The sequence below is a fragment of the Balaenoptera physalus genome (genome assembly GCF_965194825.1).
Source record: "Balaenoptera physalus genome assembly, chromosome: 6".
Taxonomy (NCBI): Eukaryota; Metazoa; Chordata; class Mammalia; order Artiodactyla; family Balaenopteridae; genus Balaenoptera; species Balaenoptera physalus.
The window spans coordinates 20,679,413-20,706,532 of NC_138885.1; the positions used below are offsets into that span (position 1 = coordinate 20,679,413).

Sequence of the window (27,120 nt, forward strand, 5' to 3'; positions counted from 1 at the left end):
TCTAATTAATCAGCAATATGCTAGCAGTTTTCTTTGCCTTGGCAATGACTGGCTTCTGGGTCTCCTGTGGCCAAGGCCTAACTCAGGCTGTGCTTCAGCTTTCTGAGGGGTAAAGCCACTGAGAGTGACAAACGACTGAGCCCCGAGGAGGTGTCGATCAGAGTAAACATCTAAAGAAGTAAGTTTTGAACCATGTGCTTTCCCTTACCTGTCTCCACCAGGCCAAACCTCAGGACACTTTAGAGCTGTGCCAGCTTCTAAACAATGACCTAGCTGCCACCGTTGCGAGCCACCCGAGGAGGTTTGTGGGTCTGGGGACATTGCCCATGCAGGCCCCTGAGCTGGCGGTCAAGGAGTTGGAGCGCTGTGTGAAGGAGCTGGGCTTTCCGGGGGTTCAGATTGGCTCCCACATCAACGAGTGGGACCTGAACGCCCAGGAACTCTTCCCAGTGTACGCGGTGAGTACGTGGCGCTCACTCTCGGAGCGTGGCCGGGCGCTGTGCTGGGTGTCCCTGGGTGGGAGAGATGCCTGATGACATGCTAGATGTAGGGGGAAATGTGGAAAGAGCTCCCCCAAATAAGCGGGCCATCCTACTAGAAGAGGGACAAGTGGAAATGCTTCCCAGTTCAGCCCTAAGTTAATTCAGTGAAATCTCTCTTCTTTCTAGCCCCCTTGCTCTCCTTTTAAAGTTTCATTTGGAATAAAATAGATAACCAACAAGGACCTACTGTATAGCACAGGGAACTCTGTTCAATATTCTGTAATAACCTAAATGGGAAAAGAATTTGAAAAAGAATAGATACATGTATATGCTCAACTGAATCACTTCGCCGTACACCTGAAACTAACACAACATTGTTAATCAACTGCACTCCAATATAAACTAAAAATTAAAAAAAAATTTTTTTAAATAAAGAGGTTATGTAAACTGGAAAAAAAAGTTTCATTTGGAAGCCAAAATACTACCCTCATCACAGCCACTGTGCAAAAGAATCAGGTTAATGACATACCCCAAAGTGTTTTTGCTTTGGAAAAAAATTCTTATCATTTTTCAAAAATATGAAGTAATTTGGAAGAAACTGTGGAAAATACAAAAAAGTTTAAAGAGGAAAACAGCTATACATAAAATAAATAAGCATCAAGGATTTACTGTATAGCACAGGGAATTATACCCAATATCTTGTAATAACCTATAATGGACTATAATCTGCAAAAACCAAACAAACCAAATCACTATGCTGTACACCTGAAACTAACACAATATTGTAAATGAACTATAATTTTTTATTTTTTTTAAAGCTTGGATTATTTTTTTTTAATTTTTATTTATTATTTATTTATTTATTTATTTATTTATTTATTTATGGCTGTGTTGGGTCTTCGTTTCTGTGCGAGGGCTTTCTCTAGTTGCGGCAAGTGGGGGACACTCTTCATCGCGGTGCGCGGGCCTCTCATTATCGCGGCCTCTCTTGTTGCGGAGCGCAGGCTCAGTAATTGTGGCGCACGGGCCTAGTTGCTCCGCGGCATGTGGGATCTTCCCAAGACCAGGGCTCGAACCCGTGTCCCCTGCATTGGCAGGCAGATTCTCAACCACTGCGCCACCAGGGAGGCCCTGAACTATACTTTAAATAAATAAATAGGAAAACAAAAAGAACCCATAATTCTGCCACCCAAAGATGAGTAAACACTGTTAATAGTACATTTCATTTATCTTTTTATTTGCATACATCTGCATATTTTATATTTTAATGAAATTGGAATTACACTATACATGTGATTTTTTTATAATGTTTTTATTTATTTATTTTTATTTTATGTATTTTTTAAATTTTTGGCTGCATTGGGTCTTTGATGCTGTGTGCTGGCTTTTCTCTAGTTACAGCGAGCAGGGGCTACTCCTCATTGCGGTGCATGGGCTTCTCATTGTGGTGGCTTCCCTTTTTGCGGAGCACGGGCTCTAGGCATGCAGGCTTCAGTAGCTGTGGCACGTGGGCTCAGTAGTTGTGGCTCGCGGGCTCTAGAGCACAGGCTCAGTAGTTGTGTGCTCTGTGGCATGTGGGATCTTCCGGGACCAGGGCTCGAACCTGTGTCCCCTGCATTGGCAGGTGGATTCTTAACCACTGTGCCACCAGGGAAGCCCCTATACATGTGATTTTGTATCCTAATTGAGAATTTCCAACCTAAGTGAAAATTCTCTCAATGCATGATTTTAAAATAACTGCATAATATTCCAATATATGGATATGTTTTATTTAACCAACCCGCAATTAAGATACTTTTTAAGGCATATATTTTTTAAATGTAGTATAATAAAAATATGCAACAAAAATAATACCATCAAAATGTTAACATTTGATGAAACTAGATGGTAAATATATGGGTGTTCATTTTAGTTGTTTATAACTTTCTATATTTGAAATATTGCATAATGAGATAGATTTTCAAAAACACAGTGCCATCCATTTCTGAAATATCCAACAGAAGTGTCCACAGTCCCATGGTCCTCTCTACCTTCTGTTCTTTCTGTACATAAATCTGCTTTCCTTAATTCCAGGATTCAAGATGCATAATTCTTTACTCAATTGCATTTTTTTTAAATTTCTTACTTCCCTCCTAGAATTATAATAGTATCATTTTCTGTTATTTTCATTGTAAATGCAAAATCTTCAATAATGAATTAAGTAGATGTTGGTAGACTCATCAGGCAATATAATCACTGATCATTTATTCATTTAATATTTATTGAGCTCTGACTACATGCAGAATGCATTCCATGTTTGCATCTGTGGACACTGCCCACCAGTTGGGGGACTGCCTGTTAAATTGCCTCCTAATGACCTGAAAGATTTAATGTTCCTCTAAATATCAAACTCCCAGAAGATTATTGGCTGCAGTGGCTGAACTGATCCAGTGAATGTTTTCTAGAAACTTTAATGAGCTCTGAAAGAGGATTTATTTACTAGTGCATCCAAATTGTTTCAGCACAGTCTGAGCAAGCCTTCAGCTGTAGGTCATTTTAGTATTCATTGGAATCGGCTTTATGAATTACTAAGGGGCTCAGAAAGCAACAGCAGCAGGACCACTGGGGTCCAAATGGATATTTTCATTTATGTGACCAGCTCAATCAATCATTCAAACCAGGCTGTTTTGGGGGCTGCCAGTCTCTGTGGGGATTCAAAAGAGCATCCTGGCCCCATCTGACTTGTGATGTCCTAGGGTTGATAGCACATTTGTTTGCTTAGCAAGACTTGCCAGCCTTACCACTATCTAACTTGCGTCAGTAACATGCTGAAACAAATGAGAGGAGTTTCTGTGAGCCAAGTTGGCTTCGTCATCTCCAGGGCAGCCTGAGCTCCACGGCACCCAACTGTCCCCCTTATCTCCTAGACCTCCCTTCTTAGTGGGCAAACCCAACAGCACACGCTCAGGTCAGTTTTCAGGTACAAAAATGATTTTGTGGTGAGTATGAAGCAAACAGAGTGGTAGTGGCAGACTGCCTATCATTTATCAGCCAGAAGACCTGAGTAGGTTACTTAGCCTCTATCTGCCTTAGTTTCCTTCTCTTTAAAATGGGAGTAATAAAAGTACTCATCTCATAAAGGATTAAACTAGTTAACAATTGTGAAATTGCTATATATATTAAAAATATATATTAAATATATAAAATTAGATATTATATATATAATATGTAAATATATAATACACATGTTATATAAAATGGGAGTAATGAAAGTGCTCATCTCATAAAGGATTAAACTAGTTAACAACTGTGAAATTGCTATGTATAAAATAAATATAATATACAAAAATATATGAGTGGGGCTTCCCTGGTGGCGCAGTGGTTGAGAATCTGCCTGCTAATGCAGGGCACACGGGTTCGAGCCCTGGTCTGGGAAGATCCCACATGCCGCGGAGCAACCAGGCCCGTGAGCCACAATTACTGAGCCTGCGCGTCTGGAGCCTGTGCTCCGCAACAAGAGAGGCCGCGATGGTGAGAGGCCCGCGCACCGCGATGAAGAGTGGCCCCCGCTTGCCACAACTGGAGAAAGCCCTCGCACAGAAATGAAGACCCAACACAGCCAAAAATAAATAAATTAATTAATTAATTAAAAAGAAGTTATTGATTTAAAAAATATATATATGAGTATATATAATATATATAAAATATATAGTAGTATATAATATATATAGGATATATATTATATATAAAATATACATACATACATATATATATATAAACAGCTTTGGCACATGGTAAGTGCTCAGTAAATTTAAACTATCATGATTTTGAGGGTATAAGTGACTTCTTTTCATATTCTCTACAATGTCTCACATGCAGAAGGTGATCAGAAATATTTGTTAATTTGAATTGAATAGAAATGAACCATCACACGTAGACAGAATAAAGGTTTATCCTTACGAGGAGAGAAATCCTACCAAGATACCAAGATCACATGTCTTTGTCAAGCCCAAACCATCCCAAGAAGTTGATACTGTTTCCAGCCTGCATCCATTATTAGAAACCAATCAGCTCCTCTCCCTTCAAAAGATTTCCATCTCTCCCACTCCCCAGAACCTGTTGAATTAGAAGGGCTTTCTTCAATCTGCCCGTTGCCTGCCACTTCCAGAATCCCCTATTGTCCCGGGATTATTTCTCCATTTTGAAAAGGCTTATGTACGCAAGTCACATTGCATCAGCCTGGTTGGCCCAAATGTTTATACGTAGAGGTAGGATGAGTCACCCCAGAACCCCAATACATTTGGAAAAGAAATGCTCCAAGGAAAATCTGTTTTGAACCTTGACAAGCAACTAATATTAAAAGCCTATTGTGAGGACTTTTTCTAATTAAACATTGTGTCGAATAAAGGTCATTCCCTGCAGATGGTATTTCTATTTCCCAGAAGGTCCTGGAGCAGGTTTGCTCATGACATTCTTTTCAGTACCTGCCTGGCTGAGGCACTGAGAGCTCTTTCCTTTCTAAAGTCATCTCATTCACAGCGGACTCTTCAGGGGCTCAGCTGTGGTCCTGAGGCTTTGTGAGTGCCTGTAGATCCCAGAAATTCCCACCCAGTGTCAGGCTCGGAGTGGCCAGATGGCGTAGGTCAGGCCAGTCATGAGCCCCTGGCTCCCAACCCATCACTTCCTCACTTTCCACATCGTCGGGTTTCCAAGAGAGGGAGAGGAGGGAACACTCCACCCCTGACTCCAACACTACAATCTGAGCAGTCCTTCCAAAAGAGGGGACCAAACAGGAACCAGCAGGGGAAATTTCCTAACATTTGAGGTGTGAGATCAGTCCTTGAGTGTTTTGCTCTCAGCCAAAGTGTTTCAAGGGTAGATGTTTCATCAACCTCAGTGGTAAATCCACCAACACCTTTGTTAATTCTAAGTGTTCTTTTTAGTTGCCAAGCAGGAGCAGAGTTTATCAATATTCTTTTATATGGATCAGAAAAAACTTCAAAAATATTTTAGTTTATTTATTCAGATCAATATAGACCCAGAGAAAAGCAATACCCTAAAATAGTGCCCTATAATTTGCTGGCTCATCCAAATAACCCCCTCACTCTCATTGCTTCTTTGAAGGAGGCTGAAAAGCTGAACTGTTCCCTATTTGTGCACCCCTGGGACATGCAGATGGATGGACGGATGGCCAAATACTGGTTCCCTTGGCTCATAGGTTTGTGTCAGCTTGGGATCTGGAAAAGAGAGTCAAGCCCTTAGTTTTTTCCAATTATCTATGGGACCCTATTATGTCAAAGAGAGAAGGTATGAATAACTAACAGGATTGTGAGTTATTGAGCTCTTACTCAGATAGTGCTATATGTATTACCTCATTTAATTTTTTTAATTGAAGTATAGTTGATTTACAATGTTTCAGGTATACAGCAAAGTGATTCAGTTAGATTACCTCATTTAATTTTAATCTTATCCACACAAAACTTTATGAGGTTGACACTATAATGGCCTTTTTTTTTTTTTTTTGGCTGGGCCACATGGCTTGCAGGATATCTTAGCTCCTCAACCAGGGATCAAACCCATGCCCCCTGCAGTGGAAACTCGGAGTCCTAACCACTGGACCGCCAGGGAATTCCCTGTAATAGCCATTTTATAGATGGAGAAACTGAGTCTCGAAGTGGTTAAATTGTGCAGGTCACATAGTTAAAAAGTGAAAATGGAATTTACATAGATCTGTCTGACTCCAAAGCCACCTCACTACACAGACTCCCAAAAAGGCTCTGAAAAAAAGTAGCCATGCCTATCTAATAGATTTTTAGAAGCCAATGACAGCATCAGCCCTTACAAATGAGAACCCTGGAGTTACAAGTAGAAAGAAGGTCAGCTTCTACCACCCAAGGATCTGAGACCCTAGATTGCAGATGACCAGGCTTTCAAGTCCCCTGTTACCTGCTCTTTGCCACCTGCACTGTTCACCCATGGTTCCACCTGAGGGTAAGGGAAGGGCAAAGAGGAGAGACCTTTACTGGGCCTACCAAGCTCTGGATAGGAGCTGGTCCGGATTCTCTTTCTGCTCTGACATTTCATGCCCTTGTTATTGCTTTTGGAGATGAATGTGTTTAGTAAGGCAGCTTCCTACCCATCCCCCACCAAATTCTTGAGCAACAATTAGTCGGAAGAGATAAACTAAGTAGCCCCGGTGCTCTCTAGCTTCTAAGAAAATCTCATCCTAATTCACACAACACTTTGACAAGTTCCACGAACTTATTTACGTTGCAACTTCCCACATGAACAACAAAGGAGAGCATTTACATAGAGGATCATTTCATCCCTCATTATGCAACACATTTATATTGATCTTTTCTAGCACGCCGGGCACTGAAGATGTACCAGACATGGACAAAACTTCTGCCCCCCTGAAGCCTGAGTTGACAAGTACACAGATCATAAACAAACAGGCTAATTTCAGAATTTTATTCTGGATGCAAAGGCGGTCTTTAGGAGATTGGAGAGTTCCCAGCAGGGGAGGGCCATGATCCAATCTACATTAAATATTCCACTTTGGCTCCTATACGGACAGTGATCGTGGGGCTATCGTCCAGGTAGTTAACGGAAAGCAGAATCACAGGACCAAAAGGAAGTGAGGCTGTCCATGCCCCTGCCTGCAGGAAACTCTCCCCACAAACCACTCCCAGATGGATGTGAATCCAGCATGCTTCCAGAATTCTCAAGAGGCCAAGGATCCAGGGAGCCAGGGGCATCTCTGTCCATGGAACAGTGACAGGCCTAAGGCAGGATGAACAACCAGTAAAGCCCCACTAGGCAGCCAGAGGATCAGGCTTCCCCAGAAGGCCCAGGGCTCAGTCACGGAGCCCCCAGAGATTTCTTAATCACAGTCTGAAAAGCAGTCATCTGCAAATATAGCCCAGATTGACTCCATGGAGGTGAAGGCATCAGGCATGGACCAGCTGCCTCTTCTAGAAGCACAAAGTACTTGAAATAATTCATTTTAATCCAGCTATTTTCAACCTCAGCTCCAAGAAGCAGTAAAGATTTGGCAGGAATATTAATATTAGTTAATATTTATTGAGCACTCACTGAGTGGCAAGAACTAACCATTATTAACCCCAGTTTACAGATGAGGAAATTAAAGCAGGGAGGCAAATCATATTTGTTGAGCCCCTCCAATGTGAAGTTCTGGCCAAGAACTTTCCCAACATCATCATTTGCAAGGTTCCACAACAGCCTTCCAAGATGGGCAACACTGTCCCCATTTCACAGGTGAAGAAGCCCCAACTCGGGGGCATTAAATTACTTGTCAAAGGCCAAGAAGCAAAAAATTGGAGGAGAAGGGGTTCAGCCTAGACTCACTGTACTCTGCTTGCCCCACTGCACACAAAATGCAAGCTGGGAGAATCAGGACAAAAGCCAGGTCCTCTGGCTCCTTGACTGTTCTAGCCACTAGATGACTCTACTTGCAAGTAGCAGATAGGAAGTGTCACATGGTTTCTGCTTGCCAAAGTAATGGCCTGCATACAACCGAGCCATGCTAGGGCACAGGGACCCCACGCTTCTCAGCAAGGTCCCGTTCCCCTGCCATTAACATCACTGAACTTCTTGCTCGTGATGACAAGCGCTATACGTCATGACTGTTTCGTCTTCCAGGAATGCCCGCAGAGACCACCACAGCCATTTGCTCCATGATCATGGGTGGAGCGTTCCAGAAGTTTCCTAAACTGAAAGTATGTTTTGCACATGGAGGTAAGACCCTATCTGTATTAGTCAGCTTGGGCTGCTGTAACAGAATATGACCACAGACTGGGCAGCTTAAATAAGAGAAATGTATTTTCTCACAGTTATGGAGCTCCCAGATCAAGATGCCAGCACAGCTGGTTTTTGGTGAGGTCTCTCTTCCTGGATTACAGAAGGCCGCCTTCTTACTGTGTCCTCACACGGCCTTTTCTTTGTGTGTTCACAGGAAGAGAGAGAGTTCCTGTGTCTCTTCCTCTTCTTATGAGGACACCAGTCCTGTCAGATGAGGGTCCCACCTTATGACCTCATTTAACCTTCATTATCTCCTTAAAGGCCTTAACTACAAATACAGTCACATTGCGGATCAGGGACACAATTTTGGAGGGACACAATTTAGTCCTGGTAGTTGTTCTAGTTATAAAGTATATGATGGTTCAAGGACCAAATTCCATTTCTGCAGACAAGTTTAGTTTGGTTGGCACAGTTTACTTGAGTTTGTTTTGTTTTTCATTTAAATCTCTCGTCAGACCACAAGCTACCACAAGCTCTCCAGTTTGCAATAGTCCCTACCATTCACTATTGTTTACAAACAGGCCTGTTTCATTCATTTCCATTTCCTGCTTGGTCCCTGTAGGTAAGTGAGTTTGTGACTCTTGAATACACACACACAATATCAAACTATACACACTGTTCTCTAATCCGCTTTTCCTTCTCAACAGCACGTGGAGACATCTTTCCATGTCAGTGAGTACAGAGCTTCATCATTTTTGATGGTTGTATACATGACAATGCATTTTATGGATATGCCATCATTACTTAGCTACTCCCCGACTGAAAGGTTCCCTCTGTATTTTTCTATTATAACCACGCTACATTTGAAAACCTTGACCACACATCTTTATACACTTGTCTTCTCTCTTTAGGATAAATTCCTTAAATCTGAATTTCTAGATGAGTTAACTTTATTCTTTTTTCTGGGTCATCTCTCACATTTGGAACCCAGTAGATCCTTTGTAAATACAGTTAACTAACTGGGCTACAGTAACTTCTCTTTGCATACAACATGAGGGTTGAAAAGAATCCTTTTCAATTAACACTAGTCCCTCAGGAATGGGCTTTACTTGCAGGTGGTTCCTTCCCCTTCACAGTAGGAAGAATCTCCCATGGATTCAGCATGCGTCCAGATCTGTGTGCCCAGGACAATCCAACCAACCCAAAGAAATACCTTGGCTCCTTTTACACGGACTCCTTGGTTCATGATCCTCTGGCCCTCAAGCTACTAACAGATGTCATAGGAAAGGTAAGCCAGGGCTGCCATTTGGATGACTTAACGGGGAGCAGAGTGCAGGATCCCCAACCAGTTGCTCGGTCTCTCTTTGAGAAAAGGCATTAGAAGGAAAAAGAGGGACACTGAGGTTCGGGATTAGGTTTGCTTGCACAGGGTACCCTATCCAGAACCTCCTTCAACACAGACCATGTATCAGCAGGGAGCCATTATGGATGTACGCCAAGGAAATCCCAGATAACTCACACGGCTGGGTAGTTCCCCAGATAAATTCCTCTTCCTTACGGTCGCCTCTGTAGTGATCGTAAGGAAGTGACACATCATGATGAGGTAAGCAGGAAAGAGCCACCAGTTCTGAGGTCAAATTCACCTGGGTTAAAATCCTGGCTCTACTTCTTACTGATTAGATCAAGTGTGACTCTAACTGTCCTCATCCACTAAATGAAGAAAACTGGAACATTAAAGTGGGGGGGGGGGTGGCACCGGCCAGTGAGGCAGGGGAAGATGATGAAGGGTCTTAGGTACCACCTGAAATGTTTTTCTGGAATAACATGGCCTTTGTTTTGAAAACCATTCTCTCATTTGGCCCAAAAGACCAGCACGGTAGTGCTTTAAAGCTCACAAGAAAAGGTCTTTGCTCTTCTGTGGTCTGCTAGCAGCTCTCCTGTTGGTGGCATCTCCACTTTTAAGTATTCTTTGGAAATGCTAACTGAGCAAGTTTAGACAATGTTTAGAGCAAAGGTCAGTCTGAATTAGTAGTCTGAAATATTTAGTATTTCAATTCTGTTTGATTAATTACAGATAGCAGTAGAAGGTTTCCAAATTTACCCAAAGAAAAAACTCTTTGGGGTTTCTAAAAGAATATGGACATATGTGTTTAAAGATTGGCAATATGGCACTTGGATGGAGAGTAGATGCTAAGGCATTTAAAATCTTGTTTAGCAGAGAAAGTGGTCCATTATTCGAAAGCTGCAAGTTAGTGCTCTATCTCCAGAATGAAGACTTCATCTCACTTTAAGGCTGACTGTTTCTCTGGCTTGAGAAACTCACGAGAATGTAAATGTTGAACACTCTGGTTTGGGAATAAGTTATGTGGCTGAGCAGTGTTTCTGAGCCTTCTGGCTTTTGTGTTGTCCCTGCTGAAATGGGTGCTTAGCAGCTGGTTGTGACTGTTGATGATTATTGGATTGGACAGAGGGGCTATGCGCAGGTGTGTAAGTAGGAAACTACAGAAAGGAGAAGCCGAAAGAGTCTGTAAACTCTAGATTTTGAGCAATGGAGGAGGGGGAGTGGGAAAGAGGTGTGGAAGTGGGGAAAGGGTCAGTCTAACTACCTCTCATCAAGCCTAGTACCCCTGGTGTTCCTGGCAATGGCAACATCAGGAAAAAACACCCTTGGCAAATATAACATCTATCTTATGAGGAATACCATCAGCAGTGAGGGATACCATCAGCACCTTCAAACAGCATTCAGGACAATACACATCGGCCAGGGGGTCACAGCAGAAGAGGAAAAACATGGCAAATGCCTTGTGGTAACCAGTAGATAGACTAGTTAGTAAGTATATCCCTTTTGTGGACCCCCAGAAAAACTCAGAGGGCACTTTGCAAAGTTGCAATGTTGCAAAGGTGCTGAGATCTTGCATTCAAACTGTGAAGACTTGAGCCCCTATGCCTTGGGCATCAAAAGCAAAAGTGACTTCATTTTATGTGACCTCACAGGCTGGTGAATCTAGGACATAGAAGCAGTATACATTAATAATTTAGGATTCTCTTTAAAATATTAATGCTTCCTCCTTCAAGTTATATTCACATTAGCAAAATCTTTCAAAAACAATCCCCAAATCAGAATGGCTAAGGAAAGTCCTAACATGACAGCGAGTCTAGAGAGCAACTGTCCATATTTGAGCAAGAGGACAGAAGGCTGTGGAAGGGGGTCTCCAGGACAGATAAAATGGAACGGCTGGATTATTTGATGTGTTTGAATTTGAAACAATGATTGCCAGGCATTCAACGGATCTGTTAATACGTTAGTAACAAACAAGCTGTACATATATAGAAAATTAAGCAAAATAAAGGAAAGGAAATAATTAACTCCAAGAAAACAAACATCCATATAAAGACAGATAATCATTGTACATTACCGGACTCGGCAGTGAACAATATTTATATTTATGGTGTAAATATTAAGCACTGGCTTAACTGAAAATTGTAATTCTACTGGGAAATTGGAGAAGTTGGGATAAGAAAGAAATTCTCCATGATCGTAATGCGAAGTCAGTAAATACTCTCTAAAGCTAATAAATCGAGAAACAATAGTATAAGCTTATTATCTGAAACTATGAGGGTGATTATCAGAAGTTTTATGTTAGAAGGTAAAAGTGGCTGTCTTGGGATACAAAAATGGACAGGACTGTTTTTGATAAGAAAGATATTAGTAATATTGGATTGTTTAACTATGTATAGGTATTATTTTGATAAATCAAAATTTTAAATAATACCTTCAGAATGAATACATGTGTGTCATACATACACCAAAACCATATATTGTGCACCTACTATTTCTAAAATTCCCTCTAAACAGAAGACGTGAATTACATAATCTCTTAGTTTCCTCCCATCTCTAAAATTCTTTGCTTTTAATCTATGTCTACTCATTTTTAAAGACAGAGTGCAAAGAATGCTAGTTATGTGTTATCAGTCTATCACTGTGAAAAATATGAAAAAACTTATTGCCTCCCTATATTAACATGACCATAGACAATTCACTTTATATATTTAGGTGGGTAGATTTTGAGAGGTCCGTTTTCCTCCCATTATGATTATATCACAATTTTGGCTAGATCCATTGTTAATCTATTCCTGTGTAACTAACTGCCCCAACTCAGTGGATTAAAACGACAATAAAAACTTACTATCTCATATGGTCTCTGTGTCAGGAATTTAGGAACAGCTTAGCTATTTCAGGATTTCTCACAAGGTTGCAGCAAGTTGTCAGAGCCACAGTCACCTGAAGGCTTGACCAGGGCTGAAGGATTTATTTCCAAGGTGACTTTTATATATTACTGGCACAATGGTGCTGGGTTTTGGCAGGAAGCCTCAGTTCCTCCTTATCTGGGTCCCTCTACTCTCCGAAGAGCTGCTTGAGTGTCTTCACAACATGGCAGCTGGCTTTCCTAAAGAATGAGTGATCTGAGAGAGAGACGGAGGTGGCGGAGGAAAAGAGAGCAAGAGAGAGACGGAGTGCGCGCCAGGCAGAAGCTATCCTTTTGGGCTTCCCTGGTGGTGCAGTGGTTGAGAATCTGCCTGCCAATGCAGGGGACACGGGTTCGAGCCCTGGTCTGGGAGGATCCCACATGCCGCGGAGCAACTGGGCCCATGAGCCACAACTGCTGAGCCTGCGCGTCTGGAGCCTGTGCTCCGCAACGGGAGAGGCCGCGACAGTGAGAGGCCCGCGCACGGCGATGAGGAGTGGCCCCCGCTCGCCACAGCTGGAGAAAGCCCTCACACAGAAACGAAGACCCAACACAGCCAAAAATAAATATAAATAAATTTAAAAAAAAAAAAAAAAAAAGAAGCTATCCTTTTATGACCGACCCTCAAAAGCCACGTCGCATCACTTCTGCCACATTTTATTCATCAGAAGCAAGTCACTAAATCTGGCCCACATTCAAGGGGAATGGAATTCGGCTCCACCTTTTTTTTTTTTTTGGCTGTGTTGGGTCTTCGTTGCTGCGCGTGGGCGTTCTCTAGTTGCAGCGAGTGGGGGCTACTCTTCGTTGCGGTGAGCAGGCTTCTCATTGCAGTGGCTTCTCTTGTTGCGGAACATGGGCTCTAGGCGCGCGGGCTTCAGTAGTTGTGGCGCGTGGGTTCAGTAGTTGTGGCTCACGGGCTTCAGTAGTTGTGGCGCACGGGATCAGCAGTGTGACTCATGGGCTCTAGAGCGCAGGTTCAGTAGTTGTGGCACATGGGCTCAGTAGTTGTGGCACGTGGGCTCTAGAGTGCAGGCTCAGTAGTTGTGGCACATGGGCTCAGTAGTTGTGGCGCATGGGCTCTAGAGCACAGGCTCAGTAGTTGCGGTGCGTGGGCTCTAGAGCGCAGGCTCAGTAGTTGCGGTGCGTGGGCTCTAGAGCGCAGGCTCAGTAGTTGCGGTGCGTGGGCTCTAGAGCACAGGCTCAGTAGTTGCGGTGCGTGGGCTCTAGAGCGCAGGCTCAGTAGTTGTGGTGCATGGGCTTAGTTGCTCCGCGGCATGTGGGATCTTCCCGCACCAGGGCTGGAACCCGTGTCCCCCGCACTGGCAGGTGGATGCTTATCCACTGCGCCCCCAGGGCAGCCCGGCTCCACCTGTTGAAGACATGTTTGTAAACCACCACACCCCACGCTCCGGCCACCTAAGTGCAAAGTCCCTCAGTCCTCCCACAACCACCCCAAAGTCTCATTCATTTACAGCATCAGCTTAAAGTCCAGGATCTCACCACTTAAGTAACTCGGGGATGACGCTCCTCATGCACAGTTTCTCTCAACCTGAAGCTCTGTGAACCACAGAGACAAGTTCTTTACCCAGCACACACTCACGCAACACTATAAAATGGTGAGACATGCAAAGGATAGTTGCTATAGACCCTCCATTCCAAAAGGGGGAAATCAGGAGGTTTAGAGGAGTTACTAGTCACTAGCAAATCTGAAATCCATTGGGCACATGTGAGCAGTTGCTTGATTAGAACTCAGAACACAAGAATGATTCTCCACAGCTCTTGGTTCTACCCTCTGAGTCATCCCTCCTTTTCCATGAAAGGGAGCGCATATTTGCGGCTGAGTTGTTTCTACAGATTGCTTCATGCCCCTACAACTTTTGAGGCCCGAAAGCTTCTTTTCATTTTGTTCTATCCATTCCTTTCAATCCTGCTGGTGTTTCTGCTAATACTATTCTCAAAAACTTTGCAGATCATAACAGCACTGGTGACTACGAATGTGGTGTTAGCGTACAGAACATTGTCAATGATTAAACGATAACAAAGTTTAAGAAAAAACAAACAAAAAATCTTTGCAGGTCTTTCGTGAATCTTATTAGGTTTCAAACCATTAGGCAAAAGCCTTACCCACAAATCTCTGAGAAAAGCCCTTTTCTGCAAAGGCTGCTGAGGAACAACACTCTTAAGCTACCTAGAAGCCCTTATTGCTTGACAGTGGTTCTTTGAGGCACTGCCTTAAATCTCTTGAGGCCATAACACAGATATTATAGTCATATCTTGGCTTCATTTTTAGACTATGTTTTTCTGATTGTGCCCTGGATTTAATCTTTGCCAGAAAGCCATCTCTAATTTTAGCATCATTTGCCACTGGAGGGGCTGGGAATTTTCAAACCCAACAATTCCTGGCTCCTTTATATTTAATAGTCCTTCCTTTAAGGCACTCCCCTTGCATTTTACTATACGCAGCAAGAAGCAGCCATGCAACATTTCTAACACTTTGTCTGGAAATTTCCTTAGCTCTATCACCCAGTTTATTAAATATATTTTCTACTTTGCATATTACTGTAGGTGACCATGTTGCTAATTTTTTTTTTTTTTTTTTTTTTTTTTTTGCCACAGCATAGCAAGGATCTCCTTTCCTCTAGTTTCCAATAACATTTTCCTCATTCTCCTTAAAGTCCTTACTGGTAACCTTCTCACAGGTTATCAAGCTTCTAATAACAGTCTTTACAAAGATCTTCAGTCTTCCACTATCTCAAGGTCCTTCCAACTTCCTCCCACTGATCAGTTCCAAAGCCACTCCCACATTTTTAAGTTTTCATTATGGCAACACCTTACTTCCAGGTACCAAAATCTGTATTGGTTATCTATTGCTACATAATACATTAACCTAAAACTTAGGTTAGCTTTAAAACAACAATGAACATTTACTATCTCATTCATTTCCTCTGGGTCAGGAATCTAGGAACCCCATGGCTGGGCAATTCGGGTTCAGGGTTTCTTATGAGGTTCAATGAGATGACTGCAGCCCAACAATATCTATCTATCTATCTATCTTTCATTCTTTCACCCTTTACTTTTTTTCTTGCACACTACTTTACACTAACTTAACCCCAAACTCTCCACCAATTTTATAACTCTCCTCTCAGTACACTTAAACACATTAGGTACAGTAGTCTCTTAATTCCTTCTTCTTGAAAAAATATATTCAGGAGTCTCTGACTTGCTCTAATATGGACTGGGTTGCTATTTAGACCTGCTGCACAGATGCTGCATATCTTAGTGCATCTTGAATCTCCCCTTTGCATTCCTTACATTCTCTCTCTCTCTCTCATTGGGTTCCCTGCTTCCTGAGCCCTATGATTTTCCAATTTCTTGCTTTATTCCTTCCTCTTGGTAGGGAACATCTTCCAATAACTTTCTAAGAAAGACAGTATGGGAGATGAAATTTTTGAAACCTTGGTTATTTCAGTATGTCTTTATTCTTCCCTTACAGTGAGTTAATTGTTTGGCTAGGTATATAATTCTAGCTTGGCAACTGTTTTCCTGAGTAATTTTAAAGACATTTTTCCATTGTATTATGGCTTCCAGAGTTGCTGTTGAGTAATGTAACTCCAGTCTAATCCTTGAAACTTCATATAAAACCTACTTCTTTCCCCTTCACTCCCAATCTCAAAGACTCTAAGATTTTCTTTTTGTCCTAAAATTTCTCAGTGATGTTACTCAGTATGGGACTATTTTCATCCATTATGCTAGACATTTGGTGAGCCCTTTTATTCTGTAAAATTTTCTTAATTTATTTCTTTAATGACTTCCTTCCCTCTGTTTTCTCTTTCTGGAGTTCCTAAAGTTGAACCTTATTTTTTTTCTGTCTTACACCTCCCCTTTTTGAGCTTTTGTTTTACTTTCTGGGATATTTCCTCAACTTTATTAATAAACCCTTTTATTTAATTGGCTTTTTAATTTGTTTAATTTGCAAGAGCGTGTTGTTACTGTTCTTGTTCTGTAAACTTTTTAAAAACATCCTGTTCTTGTTGATTCAGTTCAATATCTTTTATCTCTCTAAAAATATTAGTAATTTTGGGAAATGTACTTCTCCCCACAAGCCTTCCTCCAATTGGCTTTTTGTCCCTTTTTTTTTAAGTCTCAGTCTTTCATATTAAATGCTTTCCTCAAATGTCTATAATCCTTGGCTGTCTGCTTATATTTAAGAGCAGTCACTAAAAAGATGATTGGAAGTCTCTGCATGTGGATGGGGCCTGTCAAGTGTGGTCTTCTCCACAGAGTAATCCAACTGAGCCATGTTCTTTTGAAACTCCAGAAATTTGGTCTTTCCTTTTTGATTTATCACTTTCCCAGAGAAGCTCTTTCAATCTCTTACCTGAATGGTAAAGGCCTGGTTGCCAGTATTCTGGGAACTGAGTAGGGAATAAAGGCTGGGATGCCCAATTTTTTTTTAATTTTTAAAAATATTTTTTAAATTAAATTTTTTTTTTTTTTTTTTTTACTTTTTGGCCACACTGTGTGGCATGTGGGATCTTAGTTCCCTGACCAGGGGTTGAACCCATGCCCTCTGCAATGGAAGCATGGAGTCCCAACCACTGGACCACCAGGGAAGTCCCTGGGATGCTCAATTTTTTTTTTTTTTTTTAATAAATTTATTTATTTATTTATTTTTGGCTGTGTTGGGTCTTCGTTTCTGTGCGAGGGCTTTCTCCAGTTGCAGCGAGTGGGGGCCACTCTTCATCGCGGTGCGCGGGCCTCTCACTATCGCGGCCTCTCTTGTTGCAGAGCACAGGCTCCAGATGCGCAGGCTCAGTAGCTGTGGCTCACGGGCTTAGTCGCTCCGCGGCATGTGGGATCCTCCCAGACCAGGGCTCGAACCCATGTCCCCTGCATTGGCAGGCAGATTCCCAACCACTGCGCTACCAGGGAAGTCCCTCAATTTTTAATAAATAAACTTTCATTAACCTTTTACTTTCAGAACATTCCACGCTCTCAACTGTGCCTGGTATCTCCCAGATCAGAGACTCTCTGACCCTTTCACCCACTTTTGAGACTAAATGACCAGTCTTTTGCCAGGATGAAGGGAAAGCAGACACTGGACTTAGTCAGGGAGGTGATCTAGGGTCTAACTGCTTCTGAAACAGGCTTACAATGAATCCTCCTGTTGTTAGTTCCATCTTTGTCTCTACTTCCAGAGGTACCTGGTGCTATCAATTATACATATTTGGGGGCTTGGTGATATAAGCCAGGTTACTTTTTGGCTTATCTCATACTAGCTAAGAATTTCTTTCTTGGTCTTCTAAAGTGAGTTACTATTATCCAACTGCTTTCCAGTTTCTGAAGTTTTCTTCTTAGTTCTTCTATCCTGCTCTCTTTGTCCTTGTGGCTATATGCTCTTCAAAACCCACTTGACCGTCTTTTTAATGGGGTTTCAAATTGTGATCCTCAGACCAATACCGGTCCACAAAGAGTTTGTTACCAGCCCATGATGAGAGAAGGAACTTGTGCCAGAATGCAAACTGAGTCACTAAAGACACCATTTAGTTTAACTGACTTTTGTTTTTAATAGCAAGACTTTTTCAGTAAAGGAAGCAGTGCATTGATTTACATTCTGGGGTAAGCTCCTTAGGTCATCATGGACAACTGAAAGACCAGTTTGCGTGCATGTATTAATACTGGTCTTGAGCTTTCCTCCTTTTCGCTAACAAAATTTATCTTACCTATATTGCATCCACCTATGGCCCAGCTTCCAGCTCCCTAAAGTCATTTTCATGGTTATAGGCAATTAGAGGTCAGCAGAAACTACAGCAATAAAAGGGGTCTGGCTACATTTTCAGAAGTTAAAGAATATTCTAGTCCTCTCTCTGGCTTGGGTTGAAGGTGGAAGGAAGAGAGATGATATGCACATCTTAAAGTCTTAAGATTTTTCTTTCTACTTTTCTATTTTTGGCCACCCCTCATGGCCTGTGGGATCCCCGCTCCCCGACCAGGGGTTGAACCCGTGCCCTGGGCAGTGGAAGTGTGGCAACCTAACCACTGGACCACCCTTTTTCTACTTCTAAAAGTTAATCTATTAATTCAACTAGAACGTCTAAAATCACATAACTTAGTTTATAAATATTACTTTTCCACATTTACATTTCATGAAACAATTTTGTTCAAATACGCATCTTTGACATAGTGCCTTGTCATTATTAGAAACACCATTTGAGGCATTAAAATTGTTTTTAATAGCATATGAGCACTGCAGTAAATAAACTCTTTTAATGAGAGTGTCTGTTTCCTAAGTTTCTAAATATCCAAGCTTCATCTACAACCAAGTTATCATTAGAATTTTCTTCTAGAAATGGAGGAACTACAGGACTATCCCTATGTTATTCACACATAGCATTCTATTCCAAATTGAATTCACTACTGCTGTTAGTCTTTTGTTTGTAGTTTGTACTTTTTAGTTGCTTCTGTTAGTTTGTTGATTTGTTTCTGCATGCTTGAGAAATGTGGTAAAAAATGATAATACAATTAAGAGTAGAAATAAAAATAGAAATGAAGATAAAGTGGAAAAAAGAAGTCCTAGAAATCCCATTCTTGTGAAGCAAACGGTAAATGATGCTTAAGAGTTTAATGCTATACAACATAGTCATAGCTGTGAGAGATATGAGTAAATTATTTGATCTCTCTAAACTTGTTTCCTTATCAATAAAATACAGATAATAATAGTACCTAACTCTTGCGGTTGTAGACAGCGTTAAATAAGATAACCACATAAAGTATACAACACAATTCCAGTCCCACAGTAAGTGCTCAATAAAAGCATTTGACAAAGGTACATACAGACTTTCAAGAATGAAACTACAGTGAGAACACCTGTGACAGCATCAATTAATTTGCAAGATTTTTCATTCATCTTGAAATGTTAGAACCTCAGAATTATACAATCACTGCAAAATTGAGATAAAGGGAAAAAATTCTACTAAATTAAAGTTCACAACAAACAAAATGTGTCTCCTTCTGAAGCAATGATGTAAAATAAGGCTTGGATCTTCTATGGCAATTTAATCAAAAGTGAAGAGGGAACAAGACAGAAAGAGGGAAGAGTCTAGAAAGCCAAGCACATGCCGAGAGCAGGACACATGCTCAGAAAAGACATGACAGGAACCTAAGCTTTAATCTCTCTCTGATCTTTAGGCTCAGTATCAGCAGGGTGTGAATGCTAGGGTGGAGTTGTAAATGGCCTGGCCAAGCATTGAAGGAAGGCCCAACACAGAGCCAATCTGCAAAGAGGTTTTTTTCCCTTGTCTTTTTTGGTTCTCTTTTTGCTCTAGGCATTTAAGGACATCTTATCAAAACATGAGCTGACCACAAGCTTAAGGAACAGACTGCAGAGAGCATATACAACAAAGAATAAGTTTTTAAAAATAGTTTGGAAAAGTCACTAAATAAGCAAATACAAAGCACACTAAAGGAACAAGAACAAACCCAGAGAAGAAAGAATCTGATTACCAAAGTTACCACATTATACTATTCAAAATGTCTAGTTCTCAACAAAAAAATTGAGGCATGCAAAGAAAAAAGAAAGTACAGCTCATTCCCATGAAAAAAAGAAATTAACAGAAACTGTCACTGGAAAAACATTGGACTTACTAGATGACGACTTTAAATCAACAGCCTTAAATATGATCAAAGAAATAAAGAAAATCATAGACTAAGAACTAAAGGGAACCAGGAGAACAATGACTGAACCAAAAGAGACTATCAATAAACATATAGAAATTATAATATGAAACCAAATAAAAATTCTAGACCTGAAAAGTACAATAACTTTAATGAAAAATTCACTAGAGGGTCACATACCTGGTAAGGGACTTGTATCTAAATATATAAAGTACTCTACATGAATAGCTAACAAGCACTTGTAAAGATGTTCAGCGTCACTGGTCATTAGGAAAAGGCAAATCAAAACCACAATGAGATACCAATTCATCCTTACCAAGATGACTATAATTTTTTTTAAAAAGCCGAAAATGTTGACAAGAATGTGAAGATATTGGAACTCTTGTACATTGCTGGTTGGAATATAAAATGGTGCAGCTGCTGTGGAAAACAGTTTGGCAAATCTATAAAAAGTTAACCATAGAATTAGCACGTCCCAACAATGCCACTCCTGTGTCTATACCCCAAAGAATTGAAAACAGGTTTTCAAGCAAATGCTTATACACAAATGTTCATAACAGCATTATTTGCAATAGCCAAAAGGTAGGAACAACCCAAATGTCCATCAACAGATGGATGAATAAACAAAATGTTGTATATCCATACAATGGAATATTATATTCAGCCATAAAAAGAAATGATATACTGATACACACTATAACATGAATGGACCTTGAAAACATGCTAAGTGAAAGAAGTCAGACATAAAGGTCACGTATTGTATGATTCCATTTACATGAAAAATCTAGCATAGATAAACCCACAGAAACACGAAGCAGAATAGTGGTTGCCAGGGGGTGGGTGGGAATGGAGAGTGACTTCTTAATGTGCATAAGGTCTCCTTTGAGAGTGTGAAAATGTCTTAGAACAAGATAGAGGTGATGGTTGCACAACTCTGTGAATGTACTAAATGTCACCACAGTATACACTTTACAATGGTTAATTTTTATGTCATGTGAATTTCACCTCAATTTTTTTAAAAAATGAAGAGGCCTTTCTCTGCAAGATAGACTTTCAACCACCCAAACCAAAATATCTATTCATATGTTCTTTTATTTTTAAAAGAGAAACCAGAAACACCTGTTCCACAAAATAGAAAGTATTTTATCTTAGAGTAAAATAAATTGTTCACTTTTAGAAGTAACAATGTTATTTTGGGACATTTTATGCCCCAATTTTTACAGTGGGCATACACGTGACCTTGTCTTGGGCATTTGATCTGTGGGTTAGAAAATGAACCTAAACTAGAGACCGGTCAGGCCCAAAAGCCAAAGTTTTTTCTCCATTCCTTTTCCAGGCCGTCTACCTCTTTAACATTCAGGACTGCTCTATTCAGGGATTCTAAAGGGTTAACATGATCTGGAAGCAATGAAAAGGTCCTTTAACACCAAAAATTTGATTATGTCTAGGGCTAGTGGGGGCAGTGGAGTATACCCTGTGAATTTTAAGTATTTCCACCCTGACTTGAAATTTAAATGTATTTTAACACTTCTGTCTGTAAGTATTCTGGTTAAGTGATGTTTTCTGTGTGCTGCAGTCCTCCATAGAGTGGAACCCTTTTTGATGCCTGTAAGATTCCTGAGAACAAGAATATAACTTACTACCTTCTCACGAAGTTGTGGGATGTGAGAGAGAGTTCAAGTCCTGGCTCTACTGCTTGTTAGCTGGGTGACCTTTAATATCAAGTCACTTACCCTCTCAGCCTCAGTTTCCTCAACTGTAAAATGGAAATGATAACCAAAGTTGATGGGAGAGGCTAATATAACACGATGCCAAAGGACTGTACAAGTGTTAGTGCTTTATGCACAGTAGGTGTTAAGTTAATATTTGTAACTTATGTAGTGATCTTGTGGGTATAAGGCTAATCTTACCCTGCATTGATTGAATTAAATCAGGCTCCTTAGCGAGGAAATTATGTCTCAGGGAACAAACTGAATCCTTGACATACTAGAAGTTTTGTAATAAACTATGTTATAATAGAGGTGTGTTGCATTTACTGCAAAATGCTACTAATGAAATATGCTAAATGAGAAGATAGTTAATCATTCCTTTTCCAGAAGACAAATGAATTCTCTTCCACTATTTGAGTTTCTTCAGTAAGCCACATCTTTCAGTGCTTGCAGCATTCCCTGAAAATGTGAAAAAGTTAATGCAGCCCAGCAGATGAGCAGTTTATTTCTTTTCCCTGGCAGGAATATTAATTACTATTATTATCAGCTCAGTAAGTCTTTGACTTCATAGGGAGTGTGTGCAGCTGGCTTTGGGAAGGAAAATGCACTGGGGCAGTGTTGGTGTGGAGCAATCAATCAGGATTATCCACTGCTTTCCTGCCTAATAAAGGAAGCCAGTGGCTGTTGAAAAGGTATAATTTTAGGACCCTAGAAGAGGCAGCCACACTACCTAAAATGCCAACCGTTAGAATTATTCCTTTGGGTTTAATAGAGTCTTTAGAAAGGTCCTACTAAAATGTAGATGTTGTCAAATATTACAGTAGCACAGATGTCCTTAAAACTTGGTTCATGATTATGGTCAATCCCAAGGGAACAGAATCCTGGATCACAGACAAGAAGGAAGAAGAAGGAAGAAAGTTCTAGCTTTTGGGAGGCCAGGAACAGGTATGTTACTTGGGAGCCTGAGATGTCACAAGAGTCTTGGGTATACCAGGGAGCTTGGATCAGTGGGAAATGAGGCAACAGTCATCCAAGGCCATATGCTATGCTTCCTTAACCAGGACTCTGCATCCATTTAAATCACTAAATCACTAATTTAAATCACTAATCATTAAATTTAAATCAATTTGCAGTTATAACAGGTGGTAGAAATAGCAATACAAAAAGTATTTTTAGGGCTTCCCTGGTGGCGCAGTGGTTAGGAATCCACCTGCCAATGCAGGGGACACGGGTTTGAGCCCTGGTCCAGGAAGATCCCACATGCCACGGAGCAGCTAAGCCCATGCGCCACAACGACTGGGCCTGCGCTCTAGAGCCCACGAGCCACAACTACTGAGCCCGTGTGCCACAACTACTGAAGCCCGCATGCCTAGAGCCTGTGCTCTGCAACAAGAGAAGCCACCGCAATGAGAAGCCTGCGCACCGCAACAAAGAGTAGCCCCCACTCGCCGCAACTAGAGAAAGCCCGCGCGCAGCAACAAAGACCCAACGCATCCAAAAATAAGTAAATAAAAATAAATTAAAAAAAAATTTTTTTAACTCAAGAAATATTGATTAAGCATCTATCAAGTAGGGACTGGTATCAAGTGACGGAGTATATGACCTTCATCCTCTAGGACCGTTTGCCTCTTAAGGAATCTCTTCTCCCCACCCTTTCCCTGCTACTATCCCTTCTCTGAACAAGAAATGCAGTTAACAAGAACTTCACTTCCAGTTTTTTTATGCCTACTTCCCTCTCCCTTAAGAAATCACTAGCAAGTTAGAAATGGTCTAAAGTTTATCAGAAGGTATCAATAAAAGGTATATAGATAGATAACAGGTATGAAAAATTTCCAAACCAGATTATCACAAGTGGATAATTAACCTCCTATGGAGAGGAATTGTGACCAGTAGCTATTAAATAATAATTAAATACTGCCAAACTATAAGTTTGGTGTTCTACAATAGGCTTTCAAACTCAAGTTAGGCAGGAGAACAGGGAAGTGTCTTAACGAGGAAGAATGAATTGAAGAGGAGTGGTTTTCATTTCCGCTTTAAAATCGTTTGCTTTCTTCTCATTAGAACAGAATAGACCCTTCCCCGCTCAAAATGTATTTATATCTGAGAAGGCCATAATACTGGGAATGGAAGAATTCCTGACTAGAAAGAAAAATTATTTTCTAGATTTCAATTTCATGTTAATGTGATTGACAAATGTAATATAAGCATGGGACTTTTAAAAATTATGTTGTGTTTTGGAATTGTAAACAACTTTTAGCAAGAGGAGTAGAAATAAGGCCAAATGAACCTCCAGTGAATACCAAGCAGGCAGTTCAGAATGAGATCAGCTGTTGGCACAGATGTGAGGAGACATAACTTTGGGTCTTTAGGGCTTCTACCAGCAGGTGTATTTGCTTGGTTTTAATACAGTACATGAATACAGGAATCTAGAGATAGAGTTGTGAGTCTATCATGGCCTTCCTCTAAATTTTATTATATACTTCCCCACATTATTTCATGTAAATGTATTCATAAAACCTAGGAAAATCCTTTTTTTCTAGTAGAAATCAAAGTGTCATTTATCCTCAGCTCAAATTGAGAGCATTTATACATTTAATATTTCAGGCCTAGTAACAATCAGACTTTCCTCTTTTGTACATTCAAGCCTTCATTCCTTCAACACACAAAGCCACTCTCAGATTGATTATAAGCATAGGTCAGAGTTTTATTTCAAACAAAGAGGCTTTCTGAAAAGCCCAATTCAAAGATTCTATCTTGGCAGAGACATTTTATGGGGAAAAATGGTTAGACAATTATTGTTAGACTGGATTTTAAAAAAGAAGGAGATGACTATCTAGTTAAGGACAATTAGCCTTTTTGCATTACTGGTTAAAGTTCTTAGACTAGTTTCAAGACTAATAGTCAACTGAGTGGGTTTCCTAGGAGGGGCTTTTAAGCTCAGTAAAGTCTAACAAAAAATTGCTCAAGTATTTTATCAAGAATGCTAAACTATGTTTAGTGACAGATGTTGACTAGACTTGTGGTGATCATTTCGCAGCATATACAAATATCAAATCATTATGTTATACAGCTGAAACTAATATAATATTGTATGTCAATTATACCTCAATAAAAAAGTATAGGTTTAAATGCTTCTATTAGAAAAAGAAGAAATGTGTAAAATCAATGATTTATGATTCCACTTTAAGAAACTAGAAGGGGAGAAAAGTAAACTAAAAAAGTAAGCAGACAGAAAGAAAGAAAAAATAGAGATAAGAGCCAAAATCAAAGAACAGAAACAAGACAAGAGAGACACACACACATATAGTTCCACATCAGCAATAATTGTCCTATCTAGTGCCCAGATCTTGGTTTCTAGATACTTTCTACTACAAGGAAGCTGGGTTGCTTGGAGAAAAGGCTGATTCCAGAGCAGTGAAAGCACAAAATGAGATGGAACAACTTTTTGTGCCTGAGAGTAAGTACTCAAAAAATCGTGCGGAAAAAGCATAAGGACACAGGAGTCAAGTTGAAGGGGTTCACATGGATCAAATCTGAGATGATCTGGTCATCAAAATAAACAATGATAGTAATAGATTATAATCCATTGAATAAAATAAAGTCTAGAATGATATAAATAAATATACTATATATATGAATAGACAAATGAACATATATATACATAAATGTATATGTATATACGATACAATCTCTTCCTTATAATTAGTATAGAAAAAAGAGTAAGAAAATCATTATTGAATGATAAGACCAGTGGGTGAAAGTTTGATGAGGAACAAGATATTTATGTGATCTTAAAGTGTCTCCCCACAAATTACTTATTAATCATGAAGGAAAAAATAGTCTTTATAGGAAAGAAATCTGGTGGGTCCCAACTTAACTAAATGATCAAACATCACCAATACTGGGACAAACTGGTAACATGTACCCCTGATATGATGCAGTGAAAAAGACACAACATCACTTCTGTAAAATTTCTACCGCAAATGCATAATTTGTATGTAATCATGAGGAAAGATCAAAAAAACACAAACTGACATTCTATAAAATTCTATAAAATAGAATAGAGGGACATTCTGTAAAATAACTGGATTGTAGTCTTCTTCAAAAATATCCAAGTCAAGAGTGACCAAAAAAAAAAAAAAAAAAAAAAAGATTACCTGTTCCAAATTAAGGGAAACTTCAGAGACATGACAACTAAATTTAATGTGATTATCAACTGGATCTTGGACCAGGAAAAAAAAACTAGCTATGAAGCACACTGTTGGGATAACTGACAAAGTTTGAGTATGGACTGGTGATATTATATATATGTGTGTGTGTGTGTGTATATATATATATATATATATATATATATATATATATATGTGTGTATATATATAATAACATTGATATAATGTTATTATATATATATCAACTTATAAATTTTCTGATTTTAAGAACTGTACTATGGTTATATAAGAAAACATCTTTTTTCTTAGGAATAAACTCTAATTTATTTAGAGTAAGGGGCTGTAATGTCTCCAACTTGCATACAGTTCAGAAAAATGTGTGTTTCTGTATAGATACACAAATATCTATACAGAAAAAATAATAAAGAAAAGGGGGCAAAATATAAACAATTGGTGAATCTGGGTAAAGGTTATGTGGCAGATCCCTGAATTAGCCTGCAACATTTCTATCTGTCTAATCATTTGAAATTCTGTCAAAATAAAAAGTTGTCCACCACATTAATTAATCAATTAAAAATAGGAGTTTGGGGCTGGATAGGACATTCCAACCAGAGGATAAACCTAGTAAAGTGAGAAAACTATGAAGATTTTGGTATAACTGGAACACAGTGTGACTCATTCAGGATTCCAGCAGAAAATAAGATGGCATACCTGAATTGAGAAAACTAGAGAAAAAAATTAATAAATGGATTATTTACAAAGGTATGGAAAGCTCCATTACCATTCTGGGCCAAAAGACAGAGAGGGCTCTGTGAAAAGGGCCTGCTAACAGGAGCCAAGATTTTTAGGTGGAGCCAAGTTGATGACTCCAAAGGGAGGGATCTGGGGCATAAACACTTCTCCATTCTCTAATCTCCTGCCTATGTTGCCCATTAGTTAAACCCAACTAGAAACCTGAGGTCAAGGAAGCCTGTTGTACAGTACAGACAGGTCAGCTTCCAGGGGACAAACAGGAGTAAAATAAGATATCCAGAGAGCAAGTGGATGGGATGTGAGGGGGTGAGGGAGGAGAGTAAGAGAATGCAAAAGTGAGAACAAG

The 27,120-nt window shown here is 40.1% G+C and overlaps 2 protein-coding genes across 7 annotated transcripts in view; one reads left to right on the forward strand and one right to left on the reverse strand.

Moving 5' to 3' along the window:
- Positions 1–27,120, reverse strand: part of TMEM163 (transmembrane protein 163) — a 419,722-nt gene that overhangs the window by 360,195 nt on the left and 32,407 nt on the right. The window lies entirely within an intron of this gene.
- Positions 1–27,120, forward strand: part of ACMSD (aminocarboxymuconate semialdehyde decarboxylase) — a 94,770-nt gene that overhangs the window by 35,704 nt on the left and 31,946 nt on the right. For 3 of the 5 annotated variants that reach the window (XM_082465929.1, XM_082465927.1, XM_082465930.1), the window contains 4 exons: positions 222–458; positions 5,586–5,679; positions 8,124–8,219; positions 9,338–9,510. In XM_082465929.1, the coding sequence (XP_082322055.1) occupies positions 222–458; positions 5,586–5,679; positions 8,124–8,219; positions 9,338–9,510 (600 nt within the window). Of the gene's footprint in view, positions 1–221; positions 459–5,585; positions 5,680–8,123; positions 8,220–8,929; positions 8,955–9,337; positions 9,511–27,120 lie in introns of all 5 variants that reach the window. The other 2 variants (XM_082465931.1, XM_082465928.1) reach the window with 2 other exon arrangements.